We start from the raw sequence: 22799 nt of genomic DNA on the forward strand, positions 1-22799 counted from the left end.
TGGAACCCAGAGTCCAGCCCTCCAAGGAGAGGCATTATAGGCAAAACCCCATCCACGAATTGGGGCCCGGGTACCGTCCACTTTGGCTATGAAGCACCTTGGACGGATCCGGTCGGCTGGCCCTGGTCCCAAGGACAAACTGCAGGCACAACCTTCAACGTGCACCAACACCTAAGACACTGGCGAAAAAACTGAGGTACTCCCACTATGGGTGGGGGTTATATAGGGAGGGAACTTCCTGTCGGAGAGTGCCAGTGTCCATCACCTGAAGGTACACTATATAACCCATATGTAATGGCTATGCTGCTCTGTGTCCCGTGATGTACGATAAAGAAATAAATGTTATTAAGGTTCCCAAAAGTAATTAAACTTTAATCACGTCACCCAGCAATGTAATTCATGACAGATCCTCAGCTGCAGTAATATAAACTGACAATCAGAAATGTTGGGTGATGTAATTATTATCACTGAGGTGTACACCTCACTGAGCGATGGGTCATCACTAGATTGGCATCACTGCATGCCATCAATCACAGTATCCACAGATGTAAATCCAGCGTCAATCACATAATTTGGTCATTGACATAATCTGGGATCCCAAGACATCTATTTTGATTGGCATGATTACATTACGGTATGTGGATTACATCATCATTACCCCCCCCCCCCCCCGCCTCTTTGGGGCACCAAAGAAGAGAAGGAGATCTTGTCACTCAACACTGGGACTAGGGCATTTTGCGGTGAGGTGTGTGTGTGTGTAGGGGTTGGATTGGAGAAGAGAATATAGTTAAAGGGTCGTCAGAGGGACACGCACAGTAAAAAAAAAATGAAACTAAAATAAATAATAGTTACCTCTCCATAAACATAATAAAATGCATTTAAACTAGAGGGTTTGATAAAAACAAATACTTACCTTATACCTCAGTCCCATGGCAGCTGGAACTTTGGTCTTCTCCTTTCTTGGTTTGGAATGTGAGTGGACCCCTCAATATCAGTAACGGGAGCAGTGTTGAAGGGAGCAGTAATCCAGTGGGAAGGCAGCTTGCAGATCATGGATTAGTAATGCACTTTATTAGAGCCCCCCACGCTAAAGGAGCTGTATATCCAGAATATGCAAGGGTAATTGCATTCTCAGCCTTAACCTGCACAGTGAATTTCCAGGACAACAATCCAAGCACCAGCAGACTGATGGTGATCACTTGTTTAGGTTAACACTTCAATTAACCCTATAGACACACACACACATACACACATTTGCCTCCACCACATGGCTTAATGGAAACTGATCTTTGAAAGAAATAACTGTATCACTTGCTGCAAAGCCCAGACAGGAATGTAATGGATGCTAGACTATGAAAGCTTCACAGAGGCCAAAAATTCTAATTTGAGCATTTGGAGACCCAGTTTTTACATATGTATTACATATGTGTTAATTACCGTAATGAGAAAAAAATTGGTGAGGGAAAATATTTAAAGAAAAATAATATTACAAAATAGAATAATAAGTGTCAATAAAATAAAAACAGGTACCCGTTCCCCCCCTAACCCCCGAAAGGTGCCAAATGTGGCACCGGAGGGAGAGAGGAAGCAGATAAGCAGAGCTTCCACGTTTTGGTGGAACTCCACTTTAAGTTCACCTAGCCTTCAGCTGCACAGAGAGTCTAATTTGCTTGCAGAGTTGCCCAATCTGATATATCAAAGCCAATAACTTTTAGTTGTATCATTCTTTTGTAGTTTCAATGGTAAAGCAAGTGCTCCAGAGATGCAAATGCAGCCATCATTCTGATCTCTGAAGAGGGCATATACATAATTAACACAACCAATCAAAGTGTCTGAGCGGTGTGTTGAAGGAGTGTTGAAGTGTTGCTTTCCTAATGCCAATAAATCTATCTGTCAGGAAAGGTTTCACCTGTTGGTGGTGCTGTTGGTCCTTTGGATCGCAGTACTGGTGTCCACCAGCGGGTGACTCCTAACAGTCTGGAGCTGTCAAGAAAGGCTTCACCTGCTGGTGGCACTGTTAGATCTTTAGGCCACAATACCAATGTCCACCAGCGGGTGTCTCCTGGCAGTGTGGAGCCGACATCACCTCCTGCGATCAGGCGTCACCTGAGGCTAATTGCAGGTGTATGTATTAATACCCGGCAATACCAGAGGCGATTCAGTTCGCATGTGCCGCGCTATATAAGTTTTTCATTCATTCATTCATTCATTCATGATTACGTTCACTGCCTTAGTATCGTCCTTGAGCCCTGATTTGAACCTGAATCTGTACCTGTGATCCTGTGAACCTGTACCTGATCCTGTGACCCTGTTATCCTGTATCCCTGCCCTGCAGCCTGATGCCATCCACCTTCTCCCTTGTCCTGTCCTGCTCCTTGCCCCCATCTGCTGATCTCCTGTACACGACCCCAGCCTGGCTACGTTTGGTATTGGAGGTGTGTTTATTTGTATTCACTTTTCTTAATAAACTTTATCATTCACTTTACATACGTTTGGTTCCCTCTGTCGCAGTCCACACAGTTCTGGTCACACCTGTTACTGACACTATCTATGTCTATATGTCCAGATGACAAGGTTTAACAATCTGAAAATCAACAAATTATTGAACAGAATGACATTTTGATTTAATAGACACCAAATATGATATAAATCATATGTATGCCAGTTTCTTCCCCTCTTCTGCTGGCTTTCAGCTGCTGGAGGGGGAGACACATAGGGCATAGTTCCTATAATAGCCCATCGTCTTGCCGCACTGCTCCCCCTCATTGTCCTGCCTACATCGGATTCCCTCCTGTGTGCCCGCCCCCCCCCCCCAAGCTCTGATGGCTTCTCTGTCCTGCCAGCAGCTGCAGGGACACAGGAGCATCTGTCAGGATGGAGAGCCTTAGAAGGAGATGGTAAATATGTCAATGGCAGACTCCCACCCCTCCCTTCCCTTAAAAGAGAACATGTAAAAAAATGTAAAAAAAATATAATTTATTTTTTTAAATGTACCAAAATAATTTTAGGAAATTGTTAAAAAATAATTTAAAAATGTAAGGGCACATTCACATGGGTTCTCAGGCCCATACAGTGTCAATGAGTGGTTTGCTGGAGCCACCTGTTACTCAGCCACAGTACCTAATTTGTCAGATGTATAGGTGTGGGTGTGTGGACCTAAATGCATACTGTCTGTGTTTGGGGCCGAACACCTGCATCCATACACCTATCAAATTATGACCTGCAGCTGTGTTCGTATAGCTGCTGTGTCCCCATAGTGTGGCTGCCCACGCACAGCAAAAGCCACATAAAAAAAAAATACTGATTCAAACTTTACAGGCCATGTGAATGAACATGGGATGGGAAAGATGAGAGTGGAAGGGGAGGACATGGAATGGTTGAGATGGGACTGGGGGAGGAGGATGACATGGGATGGAAAAGGAGGAGGACATGGGATGGAGGAGATTGTACTGGAGGAGGAGGACGCAGGATGGAGATTGGAGAAGCTGATAAGACTGAGGGAGGAGGAGATGGGATTGGAAGAGGAGGAGATGGGACTAAGGGAAGAGGCGGACATGTGATGGAGATAGAGGAGGAAATGGGACTGGAGAAGGAGGATTTGGAATGGAGGAGATGGGACTGGAGAAGGAGGATTTTTTAATGGAGGAGATGGGACTGGAGAAGGAGGATTTGGAATGGAGGAGGAGATGGGACTGGAGAAGGAGGATTTTTTAATGGAGGAGATGGGACTGGAGGAGGAGATGGGATTAAGGGAAGAGGAGGACATGGGATGGGAGAGATGGGATTGGAGGAAGAGAACATAGGACTGAGGGAGGAACAGATGGGACTGGAGTAACAAGGATACAGGATGGAGGAGGAGGACATGGAGTGGAGGAGATGGGATTGGAGGACCAGGAGATGGGACCCAAGGGAAGAGGATGACAAAGGATGGAGGTTATATTAAGTAGTGTATATATATATATATATATATATATATATATATATATATATATATATATAGTTTCTGATGGCTGTCCTGGGTGTGTTTGATATCTACCTGATTGTAATCATGCCATACCCACTTATAAAATTATAGGCGCTAGATGGGGTTGAAATCTTGAGATGTACTAAAGTTTAGGCTCAGTGCAAATGAAGCCTCAGGCCTTGTACACACGACCGAGAAACTCGACGGGCTAAACACATCGAGCTCCTCGTCTAGTTCCTTGTGAAGCCGTCGAGAAACTCGACAAGCCAATTTTCTCCATTCCCGTCAAGGAAATAGAGAACATGCTTTCTTTTTGGCTCGTCGAGTTTCTCGACAGTTTCCTCAACGAAAGTGTACACACGACCGTTTTCCTCGGCAAAAAAATATCTCCCAGCAAGTTTCTTGCTGTTTTTTGCCGAGAAAATCGGTCGTGTGTACGAGGTCTCACTTATAGATGTGTATTATCTAGACTGTTTTACAACTGGTTTGCGACAGCCATTAATGACTAAGCCAATTAGAAGTCTCTTGTAAATCCTGGGATAAGTAGAGTTTGATGTTTCTGCATTCATTTCTAGCTGATCTGCTTTGTGGTGCCTTAAGCTGGACTGTTTTGTTTTGTTTAATGTCTAGCACAGACATGACATGTAAATCTGACCGTTTTGACTTGTGAATCTTGGAAAAATTAGGTTGGCACTGTGTTCAATATGACTTCCCCATTCCTTCGACAAACGTCACTTTTGTCACACTTATTGCTTATGAATGAAAGCAGATATATATATTTTGCAAAATGTGATTCCCACTCCTCTGACTCTAATCAAATTGCTTATTCAATGGTTTTATCAGCTTGACTTGACACAGTTTTCCAGAGCAGAGTTTTCAGTGAAGTGCTTCACAGAAGTCACAAATACTTTATTAGTGTGTTTTATGGTGACATCATTTGCGGAAAATTAAAAATGCAATAACATTTTATATGGACCACTGGTGCATAAACTACAAGTCACACTTTGCAAGTCAGGTTTTTTTCAATGATTGTAAAAAAACAAAAAAAATGTACATTGTAACATATACATTTCAAGTGACTTTAGGTTTAAAGTTGTATCCATACACATAGTTCCTTTGGCAATATTTTTATGAACATTTTAATATAAAAATAGAACAAATTTTCCCAATATTTACAAACTTATTACAAGTACACAGTATTTATGTTTCATCACTACCAAATGGCAAGCCATGTGTGAGATTAGAGCAAAAACACAGTAAAAAATTAAATACTGCACATTTCATAAAAATTACAGAGACATCAAACAATATTTGTTTGCAAATATCAAATGGTATTGACCTGGCAGGAATGCAGTTCCACCAATTATTTCATTTAAGGCACATTGGGGGGAAATTATCAAGATTTCTCACGCATTACTCTGGATCTGCCTCGAGTTATTAGATTAAAAACATCTAAAAATGTTTGAAAGTTTAAAAATGTTTATTTGTTTGGTTGAATTGTTCTGTACAGCGCCAGAGTCAAATTTTGATAGATTCCTCCCACTGTTTGAGTGAGGGTAAATGTGCATGTGTAAAATAAATATACACACACACTGTTCACTATTTATCCAGGTACAAGTACACTTAAATATTGAAGGTATGCTTTGTATCTATGTCAAGTTTAAAAAAGAATACTGGAAAATAATATTTAACTAGAATATACTTTTATATGGTATAAATATGATTATTATTATATTTTTATAATTTGGGGCTTTTTGGCTGGGAGCCAAAGAAATTTTATATTAATTGGGCTACTGTATATCCTAAAAAAAATCAAATCTGGGGGATTCCAATGCATTTAAGATAGGTTTCTTGGTTGACTACCAAATGGATATCCAATTTTCATAATAAACACAATCCTACCTAGAAGTCTACGGAAGGAGGCATGCTTGAGGGAACATCAAACAGATTTGTATCAGGAGCCATTTGTGATGTTTTTTTTTAAGGCTTTTCAAGCATGAGATCAGGTAAGTCACTGAGTGACTAACCTATAAAGATGTATCTGACTATAAAAACCTTGTTTTGTTGTCAAACATCCAGTAAGGCTAAAGGGAAATCTGAATAGATTGACTGTTGGAAGTAGATAGGGGTCTTTAGGTAATCATCCCAGATGCATATTGTCATTAGCTAGTTGGAAGAGCACCTTTTTATTTATTTTTTAACATACTACTGACTTGCAATATTAGTAGCGGGAATTACTCCTAATCATAACTGCAAATTACAGTCAAGGTAAATGGAGGAACAGTATAGTAATTTTCATTGTAAAATATTCAATGAATACAGGATTCAGACCTCATTTTGTGACGCTATCCTAAATGTGTTACTCATGTAACAAGATCAAAATTTGCAATAAAAGATATTTAAAAATTTGTAATAATTATGATGACACTGGAAGACTTTGTAATAAATAATCCAATAGACATATTTTGAACTATGGCAAAGAAAGTGCTGTAAGACTTCTTGTACCTAAATAAAGAATATATATCATTTAACAATGGTCAATAACTTAAAACTCTTAGAGTTATGCAGTCTCATTTACACAGATTGCGGTTCTCCAAAACTGGTAAAAGGAGTCAAACTGTTTTTGACTAAAGTTCATCCTGCTCGCAGGTAGTGTCATGTGGTGGCACAAATCTGGTGGTGCCAGGGGACTTAAAAATTGGCATGGTGATTTCTTGGAGATCAGGAAGTCTACCCGATCTTGATATTGTTATTGTCCTGCTTTCATAGTCTTTGGGTGGCACTTTGACATTCTGTAGACCCCCCACTTTTTGGAGGTGTGTCTGAGCTGGAGATGATTGGTAATAGTTATCTCTGTGCAAAGGGTCACGTGGTAAAGAGGTGCTTTTACAAAAGCTGGAAACTGAGAGCTGCCCTGTGTGTACTGGTGGCGGATGAACGTTGGGTGGTCTGCCACACGAAGGACTCCAACAGCGGTCAGAATGGCCTAGGATCTTGCACTCAGTTGTACAGGCCCAGAGTCCTAAAACAGAAAAAGCAAATGAGTTGATAAACTGCCTCTATGATGAGAAAAAATATTTGCATGTCTTTGCTACCGCTGCCGAAAGAGGTATGTTCATAAAACTCCACGACCGATGTATACATTTAATAAATATGAAAAATACTCAGCTACAGTCAGTTAATAAAATGCCTATATTGTAAAAATATGTCTGTGATAAAAGTGTGACGTTTGGCACATTATTCCCTAGAATAAAATATATGTGAGCATGTTTTTATGCTGCTAACCACTACAATGTATCTATTTTCTGCTGTATATAAAACAAAATTCCATGCTTAATGCCTTGCATATTATTTTCAAAGTTATACAGTATTATTATTATATTTTTTCATCATTTTCTATTATTGGAATCAGCCATTACTGTATTCCTGAAAATAAATCCAAGACTTTTCACAATAGGTATCAAAGCGGCAACACAGTGACTGTCGTTCTCCAAAACCAACAATGCCATAACCAGTCTCTCTTTATAAAACTATAAAACATACTTAGAAGGAGCTCTATGATATTCTAGTATATTTTGTAACATTTAATATATAGATAGACAGATAGATAGATAGATAGATTGATCTAGATCCTATCTATAAATATATCTATATATCTGTCTATCTATCTATCTATATATCTATCTGTATCTATCTATCAATATATAGATATATCATATCTATATATAGATATCTATCTATCTATCTATATATATATATATATATATATATATATATATATATATATATATATATATATATCTATATATATATATATATATATATATATATATATATATATATATATATATATATATATAGATACATAGATATAGATCCATATGATATATGTAAATATAGATAGATAGATGGTTAGATCATAGGTGTGCGCAGTCTTTTGCATTAGGGTGTGCACCCCAAAGCTCAAACACATATGTGTGTGTGTATATATACTGACGGTGTCAGTAGAGCAGAAATTGGTGTCAGCAAGGCAGTGGCTGGTGTCAGTATTTTTATTATTATTATTATTATTATTATTATTATTTTTTTACAATTTTATTTCTTTTAATATTGTTCTTTTATGATTATTTATTTAAAAAAAAATAGGAGCCTTTGGAGGCTTTGGTGAAATATCAGGGGTCTAAACAGGGTAAATCGGCTTTACATGGGGTGATTAGGGTGTGCCCAGGCACACCTGGCACACCCTGTGCGCACGCCTATGGGTTAGATAGATATAGATCTATATCTATAGATAGATAGATATAGATCTATATCTATAGATAGATAGATATAGATCTATATCTATAGATAGATAGATAGATAGATAGATAGATAGATAGATAGATAGATAGATAGATAGATAGATAGATAGATAGATAGATAGATAGATCTATATATATATATATATATATATTAATATATATATATATATTTTTTTTATATAATTATATATATATATATATATATATACCCAAAAGGATAAACCCCTTTGTATAAGTTCAGAAGACAACTAGTTATAAAACTATAAAACATACTTATAAGGAGCTCTATGATATTAAGTAAAATAAAAACTATATACACATGTGTATATATATATATATATATATATATATATATATATATATATATATATATATATATATATATACTGTATATATTTGTGTAACCAAAAGGATATACAGTACCCCTTTTTTCGAGGTGCAGAAGAAAAATGGTTTAAAACTGCAGTGATACAACATATGGTCAGATAGAGCACAAGGTACTGTAGATGTATTTGGGATTGTGGTTACTTCTAATAACATCCCGATGTGACAATGCATTCTGGCTACCAAATGAATAAATGCATTCCGAGAAAGGTTTAAAATCTATAGCATTCCTTGTTTTGCAAAGACTTAGGTATTTTGAAGGAATGCCCATAGTGCTGTATATAAATGATGTAAAAATAGATTTAGCAATAGGTGTAACAGGTTTTACATCTCAACAATGAACATTTTTTTCACCTGTAAAGACACGACTGGTTTAGGTTGCAACAAAATATCCATGTCATTGGCTAAACAGATTACCAAATCTATTTTTTCTGATTTTTATTGTATACATATACAACCCCCCCCCCCCCCCCCAAAAAAAAAACCCCATATATGACCAAATCAGTCTGGTGGCAGGGATCACAAAGCATTTTTTCCCTTTTCTTGCAGACTAAACTTATAGCTGTAGCTAGAGACATCCACAAACAGATGTGCAGTCCTGGCAATGTTATTAGTAAAGAACACTGGGGTTGATTTACTAAAATCAGAGAGGGCAAAATCTGGTGTCGCTGTACATGTTAGCCAATCAGCTTCTAATTTCAGCTTGCTCAATTAAGCTTTGGTTAAAAAAAAAACTGGAAGCTGATTGTTTTTAATGCAGAGCTGCACCTGATTTTGCACTCTCCAGTTTTAGTAAATCACCCCCACCGTCCTTAATGAAATGTATAATATGATGAAAGGACACTTACCAGTCTGCATATGGTTAATGAGATCTTTCTTCAGAGCGTCAGCACTGATATCAGAGTCGCTGTCATTGAAGTCACTGTCCCCCTTGCCACTGTCCTTTCCACTGAATTTCTCTGCTTCTCGGATGGATATGGTATTGAATGAATGTCCCTTCCACACTGTCACTGTGGGTCCTGTCTCCTTCCCGAAGGTTGGAGGAGCTGAGGCATAATTCTGCAAGAGAGAATACTATTACAAGCCTGATTCACCCAACTAGCCCAGCCATCCCTGGCATCCCTGGCACCCAGCCCATCCTCTTACCTCACTGTTAGTGGTCCTCAGCCTCTTCTGGGTGTCATACAGACATGTCCCAAAGGTGTCTTCAGTGCTGGCCACTTCTGGAGTGACTGCTGCTTCTGTTCCAGTGAAGGGGGTGGCATTGGCAAAAGGTCTGGCATCAAAGAGATTGGCTTTCTGATTATCAATAAGCTCCTCATCTTGGTCTGCTTTTTCTAACTCAGATATGTCCCTTTCAGTCTTGTTGCCAGCCTTGTTCTCCTTCCTGCGTTTGTTGCATGTAGTAGCAATGGTGATGATGGCAGCTAAGAGAAGAGTGCAACTGCCAGCAAGGACAATGATCACAATCAAGGGAATGTCCCAGTGGGAAACTTTCTCCTCCAGGGAACTTGGCTGCATGACTTCATGATTAATTGGAGGAGTGGCAGAAGTGACCAAGAAACTGAGAGTGGCAGTGCTGGCCAGAGGTGGTCTCCCATTGTCAGTCACTGTGATGGTGGTCCTAAACACCTGGCCCAAGTCATCGCTGACATCTGCAGTGAGGAAGACCTCTCCTGTAAGCTTGTTGACTGTAAACAGGCTTCTCCCTTCTTCTGAGAGGCTGAAAGTGAGCTCAGCATTAACCCCTTCATCTGCATCCCTGGCTTTCACATGAGTGACCAGAAAGCCATGGGGGGCTCTGGCTGGGATGATCACCTCTGCAGACCCATTGGACAGCACAGGACTGACGACCACAGGGGCATTGTCGTTTTGATCCACTATCCTGACCTTGATGATGGCGCTGCTGGTAAGCTGGGGAGATCCTCCATCGCTCGCCTGGATCCTGAGGTCCAGCTGCTTTAGGATCTCATAGTTGAAGGTTCTCAGGGCGTAGACAGCCCCGGTGGCCGGATCTAGAGACACATAGGTGGAGATCGGGGATCCCATAATTTCTAAATCGGCCAGTCTGTAGGTGACTTTACCATTGTGACCAAGATCGGGGTCCCGTGCCACCACGGTGGTGATGTAGGCTCCGGGGGCATTGTTCTCCATGACGGACACTTCATAGACAGGCTTGGCGAAGACGGGGGCATTGTCGTTCTCATCGCTCACCCGGATCGTGTATTGTTTAACGGTTTTAAAGGGAGGAGATCCCAGATCCTCGGCGACCACGGTCAGGTTGTACTCGGCGATCTTCTCCCGATCTAGAGGAGAGGTGGTGACGATCATAAAGCTATCCTCATAGGCTTGCTGTAACTTGAAGTGTTCGTGTCCATAGAGAGTACAGTGCACCTGGCCGTTAGCTCCCGAGTCCCTGTCCGTGGTGCTGATCAGCGCTACAAAGCTGTCCTTAGCTGCAGCCTCGGTGATATAGGCTACTCCAGCACTGATCGAGGTCAGGGGGGTGATGGTGATGGCAGGGGCATTGTCATTGACATCGATCACATGCACGATGACTTTACAGGTAGCAGATAAAGGGTTGGGACCCAAGTCCTGAGCCTGCACATCAAACTCATAGGTCTGCTTAGTCTCAAAGTCAACCTGACCTTCAAGGGTGAGTCGTCCAGATTTGGGGTCGATTTTAAAGAGTTGACGTACCTCGGGGGACACCTGAGGACTGAAGCCATAGACGATCTCTCCATTAGCGCCTTCATCAGGGTCAGCAGCATTGAGGTCCAGCAGCAGGTATCCCACAGGAGCGTCTTCCATCATGTCCACGGTGACAGCGCTCCTCTCAAACACCGGGCTGTTGTCATTAAAGTCCAGCACCCGGACATTAACCACTGCACTGCCAGAACGCGACGGGTTCCCTCCATCCATGGCCACAAGCTCCAAGGTGTAGGCAGACTGCGTTTCCCTGTCCAGTTCCTTCATCAGGACCAAGTCTGCATACTTCACCCCATCAGCCCTGGTCTGGACATCAATGCTGAAGTGGCTGTTGACTGAGATCTGGAAGGTCTGGATGGAGTTGGTCCCTACATCTTCATCCATGGCTATCTCCAGAGGGATCCTGGTCCCCACCGTTGCGCTTTCTGACACATCCACAGGGATCTCCTGGCTGGGGAAATGGGGGCTGTTATCATTGATGTCTCTCACCTCCACCTCTACATGGACCAGCTTGAATTGCTCCTTGGAGAAGCTGACCACGTCCAGTGCCAGGATACAATTGGGGGACTGTTTGCAGATGTGCTCCCGGTCTATCCTCTCTCCAATGCTCAGCTGCCCATCGCTTTCTCTCACTCGGATCAGAGAACTATTAAACTGTTTCATCAATCGGAAACTTCCCTCCCCTGGGAGCTTCAGGTGCAGATCTTCAGCTAAAGTGCCTATGACTGTGCCAGGGTCATCCTCTTCATAAGTCCTGTATCTCATGGTCTTACAGCTACACAATGCCACCAGTGCCACACAGCACAAGAGCCTAAAGGGACAAGTCCAGGAGCTTCCCTTTAGAAAAGTCATTGTGTCAAGTCTTAGCGGCTCAGGATGGGATGGAGTGTGGTGCAGAGCCCTTATGGAGCCTGCATGTATACCGTGGCGTAGTACAAAGTGTCCCTTCCTTGTCACACAGTCTGGAGTTCTGAGCGGCTCTGGACACTCTTCAGGGGGTTTTATAAGCTCAGACATGCAAATGAACTGGAGGAGCAGCCAATCACAGGCGTGCCTTTGACAGCAGCTTCTTGAATTCTTCCCATAGCACCGATTTAACCATTTCAAGGAGGTAAAGAGGAGCGATGAATAGAGGTGTCACGTGGTGGCGGGCTATTAAGAAACAAAAGGGTTTATTATTAAAAAAAAAAAAAAAAACCTTAAAGGGAAACAAGAAGCTTCTATTGTTTGCCTTCGGACGCGTTCGCACCATTGTTTATCGCGGCAAGGCTCGGGTGATCGTGCGGACGTTGAGTGCTTTGAGCTATAAGATACGACATAGAACAAGTGTGCTACTGGCCACTTACTTTTATCTTAAAGTGTATGTAAACTCTAATGCCGTGTACACACGATCAGGCTTTTCCCCGGCCAAATCACGACAGATTTCCATTGGAAAAAAATAGAACATGTTTTATATCTAAACTCCGATGGAATTCATTGGAATTTCCGATGAAAAAAACTCAGATGGGGCTACACACGATCGGAAAATCCGATGGAAAAAGTCCATCAGACATTTTTCATTGGAAATTCCGATCATGTGTATGGGCATAACAATACATTTCTCTTATTTGCTCCCTTTTGTTCTGTTAAAGTCAAACTCCAGGAAACATGAACATGCTTTCCTTGCAGCAAGGGTTACCTGCTTGTTTAGGTCCAGGGGGGGCATAGAAAAGAAGATTTACTTACCCAATCCATCACTCTTTCATACTGCTAGACTGGTCCCTGCAGTGTGTTCTCTCCCATGATCCAGCATTCTAGGGTTCAGATATCAGCCAGAACAATGCAGGCACCATAGCTGTGGGTTGGATGTGAGGACGTTGAGGGACAGTTCATCGCTGGCGCTGAGGGGGCGCATTTTAATCGTAACAATACATTTCTCTTATTTGCTCCCTTTTGGTCTTTGGTTTTGTCTGATTTACTAAAGGCAAATAGAGAGTGCACCCCAAAGCTCATACGCGCGTGTGTGCACCCCAAAGCTCATACGCTTGTGTGGGTGCACCCCAAAGCTCATACTTGTGTGTGTGCACCCCAAAGCTCATATGCGTGTGCACCCCAAAGCTCCTACGCTTGTGTGTGTGCACCCCAAAGCTCATACGCGTGTGTGTGCACCCCAAAGCTCATACTTGTGTGTGTGCTCCCCAAAGCTCATATGCGTGTGCACCCCAAAGCTCCTACGCTTGTGTGTGTGCACCCCAAAGCTCATACGCGTGTGTGTGTGCACCCCAAAGCTCATACTTGTGTGTGTGCTCCCCAAAGCTCATATGCCTGTGTGTGCACCCCAAAGCTCATACGCTTGTGTGGGTGCACCCCAAAGCTCATACTTGTGTGTGTGTGCACCCCAAAGCTCATATGCGTGTGCACCCCAAAGCTCCTACGCTTGTGTGTGTGCACCCCAAAGCTCATACGCGTGTGTGTGTGTGCACCCCAAAGCTCATACGTGTGTGTGCACCCCAAAGCTCATATGCCTGTGTGTGCACCCCAAAGCTCATACGTGTGTGTACACCCCAAAGCTCATACGCGCATGTTTGCACCCCAAAGCTCATAAGCGCGTGTTTGCACCCCAAAGCTCATACGCGCGTGTGTGCACCCCAAAGCATATACGTGTGTGCACCCCAAAGCTCATATGCGTGTGTGTGCACCCCAAAGCTCATATGCGTGTGCACCCCAAAGCTCATACGCGCGTGTGTGAACCCCAAAGCTCATACGCGCGTGTGTGTGAACCCCAAAGCTCATACGCGCGTGTGTGAACCCCAAAGCTCATACGCACATGTATGCACCCCAAAGCTCATACGTGTGTGTGCACCCCAAAGCTCATATGCCTGTGTGTGACTGTGTATATACTGACGGTGCCAGTAGAGCAGTGGATGGTGTCAGTAGAGAAGTATATGGTGTCATAATAGCAGAGATTGGTGTCAGTAGGGCAGTTACAATATTTTTTTTTTTTTTTTTTTTTTTTGGAGAAATAAGAAGGAGAATTTTTATTTGGTGAAATATCAGTGGTCTAAACATTGGAAGCATGCACCACACTAGGTGATTAGGGTGTGCCCAGGCACACCTGGCACACCATGTGCGCACGCCTATGCCAATCACGTTCAAGAAAAAAAAAACATTTTTGCTTGCAGATGATTAGATGATGGAAGTCAGCAGAGCTTCCCCTCATTTACTAATCTCTGGAGCAAATGCACTTCCAAAGTACAAAGTCTATTTGTAGTAAATTAACCATCATAAGCTAAAAAAAACGCTGGATGAAAAATGCTCATAATAGTGTTTTAGTTCCAGCTTTTAGCAGCAGTTGGGAGCATTCAGGGTTTTGTTCTGCTGGTAATCTGTTACCAAAACTGCAAAAAAAACAATATATATATATATATATATATATATATATATATATATATATATATATATATATATATATATATATATATATATATATATATTCTACTTGAAGCTGAAGCTTCAAAAACGCTTGTAGACTGAAATAGTGTGCATGGACAAATAGGGGTTGATTTACTAAAGGCAGATAGACTGGGCACTTTGCAAAATGCAGTTGAAATCTACAAGTGTAGTCGCTCCAGAGCTTAGTAAATGAGGTAAATTCTTTCCATGCAGAAAGGGTTAACTGCTTGTTTAGGTCCAGGGGGCATAGAAGCAATTAACTTACCCAATCCTTCACTCGTTCATACTGCTAGACTGGTCCCTGCAGCGTCTTCTCTCTCATGCTCCAGCATTCTAGGCTTCAGATATCAGCCCCGAGCAATGCAGGGTCCATAGCTCTGGGTTGGATGTGAGGACACGAGGGACAGTTCACCGCTGGAGCTGCAGGGTGGGCATCTGCCCGAGGATCGGATAAGTAGAAGCGCATTTTGTTATACTTGGGGGTTCATTTACTAAAACTGGAGAGTGCAACATCTGGTGCAGCTGTGCATGGTAGCCAATCAGCTTCTAACTTCAGTTTTCCATTTAAATAAAACAAAATAACTGGAAGCCGATTGGTTTCTGTGCAGAGCTGCTCCAGATATTGCATTCTCCATTTTTAGCAAATCAACATATCTTTTTAGAAAGTGCAAAACATATCTGTTTGTCCAGCCAGAACTCTTCAGTACTCCCTTCCTGGACTGGTATCAGTTAGCATTGTTTCCTGCTACCTGCATGGACTATAGAACACCTCCCCCTGTCAGGGTTGCCAACCACCCGCAGCATTTTTTACTGACAAAACATGGAAAATTCACTGGCGGAGCACATTTATTTACTGGCAACCTGAGAAATTTACTGGCAACCTGAGAAATTTCAGAATTCCTATTGAAAACCAGCACAGTGAATATTTGAACAGTATAAACATGATATGGAAACACTGACAATACCTATAACAAAGTAATTTGCATGTAAAGTCAACACAGCATGACATTATCAGCCCCTGATATTTACTGGCAGTTGTAAAAAAATCACTGTTTTTTACAAACTGTCAGTAGTTTTACTGGCGGTTGGCAACCCTGCCCCCTAGTATAGTGAAGAGAGGAAGGTGTTATGCCATCCTAACACAGTATCGGTTCATCAATAAGAACCCTTTCACACTGAGCTGCCCATAGCTTCAGCGATAAAAGGCCACTATTTTTACCGCCGACGCTATGGGCGGATTTGCAGCGCATTTCGGCCGATAGCGGGGTGCATTTAACCCAAGAAAGGGTTAAAACCGCCCGCAATGCGCTGCTGAAGCAGATTTCAATGGGCAGCAGAGGTGGGGGAGCGGTATACACACTGCTCCTTCACCGCTCCAAAGATGCGGCTAGCATGACATTTTTTACCATCCTGCTAGCGCAATGCTACAGTGTGAAAGCCCCTCTGGCTTTCACACTGGAGACAATAGAGCAGCTTTTTAAGGGCGGATTGCAGGCGCTATTTTTAATGCTATAGCGCCTGCAATACGCCCTCAGTGTGAAAGGGGTCTAGGTGCAACAAGTAGCTGTTCTTCCAGCCAGAAATATTATGTACTCTCTATTATTGATTTACTAAAGGCAAATAGACTGTGCACTTTGCAGTTGCTCCAGAGCTTAGTAAATGAGCAGAAGCTCTGCTGATTTCCATCATCCAATCATGTGCAAGAAAAACACATTTTTTTTATTTTCCTTGTGCGTGATTGGGTATTTTTTTGCAAAGTGAAGCTTTATCTCGTTTACTAAGCTCTGGAGCAACTGCTCTTGCAAAGTGCAGAGTCTATTTGCCTTTAGCAAATCAACCCCTCTGTCACTGGACTGGTATAAGTTAGCATTGTCCCCTGCTATCTGCATGAACTATAGAACTATAGAACACCTCCTCATGTCATAGAGAAGCGAGGGAGGTGTTATGTAGTGCTAACCATAGGTCTGCGCAGCCTATTGCAGTAGGGTGTGCACCCCAAAGCCCAAACACACTATCGATCGCTCATGGTGTTCATTCAGAAAGGGAAGGGGCCGGTAAATCACTTATTTGCTGGCCCATTCTCTACTCCTGAAACATCCCAGCAGCAACAGCCGAGAGTGAATCAGGCAGCGCTGTGGGGGGGGGGGGGGGAGATGGAAGCTAGGGCAGTAGGGGGAATCTGTGCTGCACAGGGTGATTAGGGTGTGCCTGGGCACACCTGGCACACCCTGTGCGCACGCCAGTAATATAGTCCTAACACACTCCCTTCCTATGGTGACAATGCTGCTCAGTACATTTGTCACCGTAAGACAGGAATGTGTTAATAGCAGGTTTGGAAGGTTAAAATAAAAGAGGAAAAATGTGGCAAAAAATTGATCACAGCCAGTGCCGATCCTGACCTCCCTGGGGCCCTAAGCAAAATGACATGGCACATTAAAAATGAGAAGCGGAGGGCGCATTAAAGAAAGTTGAGAAGCGGGGGGAGGGGGTGTTCTGCTGTCGGAAATGACATCTTACATTAAATTGAGAAGCGGGGGGTGTTGACTTCTTACATCTTCTCCCATGCAGCCAGCGAGTTGAGAAAATTACTTCTCACCAGGCGGGGCCTCTAGTAATTTGGGGGGCCCTTCGCAGCTTTGCGGGGCCCTAAGCGCCTTGCATAGTGAGCCTATAGGGCGGATCGGCCCTGATCACAGCCCCCACATCTAGGGAGAAGCAAGCTGGAATATCATCCATTTTTCTTCTTGAATTTAGATAGACTAAGGCCCCGTACACACGGCCGAGGAACTCGACGTGCCAAACACATCGAGTTCCTCGGCCAGTTCAGCCCTGAAGCCGCCGAGGAGCTCGGCGGGCCGAGAGCTCCCATAGAACAACGAGGAAATAGAGAACATGTTCTCTATTTCCTCGTCGAGCTCCTCGTCGGCTTCCTCGGCGAAATTGTACACACGGCCGGGTTTCTCGGCAGAATTCAGCCAGAAACTCGGTCGGAAGCTGAATTCTGCCGAGGAAACTCGTCGTGTGTACGGGGCTTTAAAGATCTGCCTAGTTACAGAGGCTCCGCTTTATGAATAATGCTCATAACACATTTCCTCCCTAAATAGGATTGAAGGATTACCCCAAATTCATTTTCTTCGAACCCCCCCACCCATTAGTGATTCAGTCGCGTGAGAGCCAAACGATCAGAGCTGCAATTTGCTTTTTTTTTTGTAGACGTCTGGGGTGGGTTAGTATGCATGTCACTGCCCAAGTGGCTTTCTTAAAGCCTCGGACACTGGCAGGCCAGAAGAAAGAATTAAATGTTCCAAATAGGATTTAGGAGAAGCTTGAGGAGATTTGGAAAAGGTTTCAAAGATCAGGCTGTATCAAAGGCTTATGAAGCCCTCGTTAGCTCCAGCGGGAGAATGGCATGGCGGGCTATCCCATTGGAAGCGCCGACGTCTGTATTATTCCAACATGACAGGCGCAAGGGAACAAAGTTGAACAGTTTCCACAGAGGAATTGGACTAAGAGGAATATAATGAGCCAGCGCCACATGTATCCATTCTGCTCACCCCTATTCAGTCCCAATCACTGCCATAACTCTTTGGCTAAATGATGATGGGTGCTGAATAGGGCACAATGCCTCTTACCTATTAGAATGCGTTTAGTAAGCGATCCCTCCTGATGCTCTGTTCCGCCTATTTAGGGGATTTTCTTTTCTTGTGCTAACAGGGCCTCTCTGGGAAGTTACAGGAGTCTCGCTCCAAGAGCACAAAACCCCAGTAGGGGTCTTCAACCTGCCATGACGCTACAGACCCCACCATCTGCCTCGTAAGACTTATTACTTAGTGCAAGGGATGTCCAGCTTTTACTAGACTTAATGTACAGTATCTTGCTGCACGTGTATCACACATTTCATACCACCCCCCTCTTCCGTGGCCACTCCAGGGGGCTTCCCCCATTCACATCTATGATTCCCCAAACTGCACACACGCTCCACAGATTACTATCAATGAGCCTATGCTGAACCCATAGGGACCCTTCATAATCTCCTTGTAGCCTTCCATTCTGGAATACTGATACATCTGACTTTTGTGAACTTTATATAGCTTTTCCTCCATCAGTGCAGCTTAACCAAATACAAGGTCTATGTAGGTGTCCTGCTATAGAGAACCAGTCACATCTGTCACCCATGTATTATGGAGGCAAATATTAGAATGAAATGCTACCAGCCTATTCATTCAATAGGGGGCAGTGGGATATAAAAAAGCACAGCAACATGCAGATTTTTGCAGCGGAACAAGAGGGAAAAAAGTTTACATGCTAAATAATGATCTTTATAGTGAAAGAAAAATAATATATGCCAAAAAAGCACAGCAAATGCAGGAAAATGTGAAGTTTGTGATGTGAACGAGCACTTGAATATTTATGAAAGCCTGTGTTTATATTTTGTACACTAGGAAGGCGTGCCAGATCATTAATGGAGGCAGGCCATTGGCAACATATTCCTACTTCCTATGTAAGGCCCCTTCCACATGGGGACGAATCCGCTTGCCGAGGTCCGCCAGCTCAGCGGGAGATCTCTCCGCTGAGCCGGCGGATTACAGGTCACTCTCTGCTCACTGAGCAGGGAGGGGCTTGTCGAGCGCCGCTGTCTCCTATGGAGAGATTGGATGAAAATGGACAGCATGTCCGTTTTCATCAGATCTCACCCGATCCGATCCGCCATGGACGGATGGCGACGTATCGCCATCCGTCTGAATTTAACGGATCGGATGTCAGCGAACATGTCTCCGCTGACATCCGACGCTCCATAGAGAAGAATGGAGCGGCCATTCAGGTCCACCGGAATGGTCCGGCAGTGTGAAAGGGGCTTTATAGAGAGGAGATTATTAGGCTACATTTAGATATGTGTCAACAATGCCGTACCTCTATAAAGCGTTTTGTGTTTGGATCGCTTTTCAGAGATGTTGAAGAAGCAGCGAGGAGGCAACATGTCGTCTTTTCACCGCCTATTTTAACTAGCCCCACTTCGCACCCTTTCCTGGAACGGGTTGGGTTTGGCTGTGGTAATGTATTGTCCAGCAAACACACTTTTTTTCTGTGAAGCAAAGCATTGCAGTCTAAGGCCCCGTACACACGGCCGAGGAACTCGACGTGCCAAACACATCGAGTTCCTCGGCCAGTTCAGCCCTGAAGCCGCCGAGGAGCTTGGCGGGCCGAGAAGCTCGGCAGGCCGAGAGCTCCCATAGAACAATGAGGAAATAGAGAACATGTTCTCTATTTCCTCGCCGAGCTCCTCGTCGGCTTCCTCGGCCGAAAGTGTACACACGGCCAGGTTTCTCGGCAGAATTCAGCCAGAAACTCGGTCGGAAGCTGAATTCTGCCGAGGAAACTGGTCGTGTGTACGGGGCCTCAGGCTAAGTTTCCACTATTACGACTCCAAAAGTTGTGCGATTTACAGTGCGACTTTGAAATGCGCTTTTTGATGCGATGTCATGCGACTGGTGAGAACCATGGGAGAACAAGTTGTCCCGAAGTTGGAACAAAGTAGTACAAAAAAACGTTTTGGGAGTCGCTGCAACTTGAGTCGCACCAATTAGATCGGGGACCATTAAAATACACACTTAAATACATTAAATGCGTTTGCAAAAACGCAGCCTAGGCGTGTTTTAGAAGCTGCTTTTCTCTATCAAGGACAAAAGTGTTTACAAACGCTCCAGTGTGCGTGAAGCCTTATGCCCCGTACACACGATCCAAATATCCTACGACAAATTTTCCTCTTTTTTCGCTAAATAGTCGCAAGTAGAAATTGAATAGGTTACTAAAGTCACAAAAATTCTTGTACGACAGAAAAAAAAATTCGGAAGTGATGTCACATGTTGTAATGTATTTGTATTGTATTTTCGGACGACAACTGTACTGACTAAATGAAAATCGCACGATCTGGTATCGTACGAGGAACATTTTCATGCTTGTCCGATTGAATAATATCGGATGAATTGTCGTGATCAGCTCTCGAAAGCTTTATACCAACGATCCGATTATTGTACAATCGTGTCAAAATCGATATTTTTCGTCCGATTTTCGGATTTTGTGTACGGGCCATAAGAACAACAAACAGTCTTATGCCTCGTGCACACGATCGGAATTTCCGATGGAAAAAGTCAGACGGAATTTTTTCAGCGGATATTCCGACTGTGTGTGTTCCGACGGACTTAGAAAGAGAACATGTTCTCTTTTTTTCCGGAAATTCTATTCATCTGTATGGAACAGAGAAAAAAAAAACATGCATGCTCAGAATCAAGTCGACGCATTCTCGGAAGCATCGAACTTCATTTTTCTCGGCTCGTCGTAGTGTTGTACGTCAACGCGTTTTGGACGGTCGGAATTTGGTGTGACAGTGTGTATGCAAGACAGCTTGAGTGGAATTCCGTCAGAAAATTCTGTCTAAGTTTTTCCCGACGGAAATTCCGATCGTTTGTATGGGGCATAAGGCTCATTTATACATGTGTCAGCCCTTGCCACCCTTCCAAAATGTGATCCACACTGGATTATTTTGCAGAGGTGTTTGACAGGCAACACATTGCCTCCTAACGTCCTGTTTTAACCCTGTAAATGCAACACAGCCGTGCTGAGAACACATGCATTACATGAGGTCGCAGGGCGTTTGTGGCAAGACTCCATACACTTAAATGGGTTGCATTTACCAAACGCGACATGCTTTTATTTTTTTCCGCCATGGCCACCAAGCAAAGCATCGTGACTTTGGCATTTGTGAAGCCATAGGCACGCGCACAGGGTATGCCAGGTGTGCCCAGGCACACCCTAAGCACCCTGTGCTGCACAAATTCCCCCTACTGCCCTGGCTCCTCCCCTTCCCCTGTCACAGTGCTTCCAGCTTCCCTCCTCTCCCGCCAGCTGTTGCTGTGGGGATGTTTTAGAATGAGTGGGGGGAAGGGGCTGGTAAATATGTAATTTACTGGCCCCTTCCCTTTCTGAATGAAGATCGTGAGTGATCAGTAGTGTGTGTTGGAGCTTTGGGGTGCACACCCTAATGCAATAGGCTGCGCACACCTATGTGTGAAGCCCTGAGCAACTGCAGTGCATACCCTTCTATAGGCAGAGGCATATCTAGTGAAAATGGCGCCTATGGCAAGCACTAAAACTGCGCCCCTGTCAAAACATTTGAAACCTTTCAGATAACCAGGGACAGAGTGGGACACAGTACGACGAGGACAGAGAGGCACACTGGGGACCACTGGCGGCTGGTGCTGAAACTTTTGGGGGGTGCAAACAAACTGAAAAAAAAAACAATCAATTGCAGCCACTGTGCCAATCAAACGCAGCCACTGTGCCATCAATGGCCAGTCATCGGCCGTCATGGGGGGCACCTGTCACTCCCCACCCCAGGCCAAGTAGCAACATTAGCAATTTCTGTGCCAGCGCCGCGCTTCAGCAGGCCCGCCGCGATGCCAGGAGCTACATTAGTGCGGAAGGCAGTCACAGGAGGACGGGTGTTTTTTTTTTCATGCAGGGGGTAACTTTTTGCCACCCCCCTCCCCATGGCGCCCATGGCACTTGCCATTGCTGCCATACCCTAGATACGCCCAGGGGTCAAGTCCTGGGGAAAAAAGTGTGGGAACTCCCACCCAAGATCCACTCCCCACCAAAAAAAAAAAATGATACGCTAATTTGCATAATTACTAAACCGCGTGTTTTTTTAAGCAAGTTCTTTCTAAATCCCGCGATAACTCGCGGCAGACCTCTGGAATGTCTCCTGGGAACAATGACAAAAGCTCCCAGGAGACATTGCGGCATCGAGGAAGTGACGGAATACCCGCACATTACCCGATGAATCCATATACAGGAAGCGGCCAGTAACATAAAGGATTATTAAGGTACGCCTTCCCCTGACAGTGACTCGAGCTGGGCATTGCCGCTTAGGGAAGGATTGGCTCAGGCGGCTCGGCTGCTCTCGGCTGCTCTAGTCCTGCAAAGGGAACTGCGTTCCTGCTGTGAAAAAA

At 43.8% G+C, this 22799-nt stretch overlaps 1 protein-coding gene across 1 annotated transcript; it reads right to left on the reverse strand.

Moving 5' to 3' along the window:
* Window positions 1-4837: 4837 nt before the first annotated feature.
* PCDH8 (protocadherin 8) lies at window positions 4838-12328 on the reverse strand. The gene is made up of 3 exons (XM_040341332.1): window positions 9796-12328; window positions 9498-9708; window positions 4838-6986 (listed from the first exon to the last, which is right to left on the reverse strand). Exons 1-3 carry the CDS (start codon window positions 12208-12210, stop codon window positions 6592-6594), a joined length of 3021 nt encoding a protein of 1006 aa, XP_040197266.1. The 5' UTR covers window positions 12211-12328; the 3' UTR covers window positions 4838-6591.
* Between the last annotated feature and the right edge of the window lie 10471 nt (window positions 12329-22799).

The sequence above is a fragment of the Rana temporaria genome, chromosome 2 (assembly GCF_905171775.1).
Source record: "Rana temporaria chromosome 2, aRanTem1.1, whole genome shotgun sequence".
NCBI classification, from domain to species: domain Eukaryota; kingdom Metazoa; phylum Chordata; class Amphibia; order Anura; family Ranidae; genus Rana; species Rana temporaria.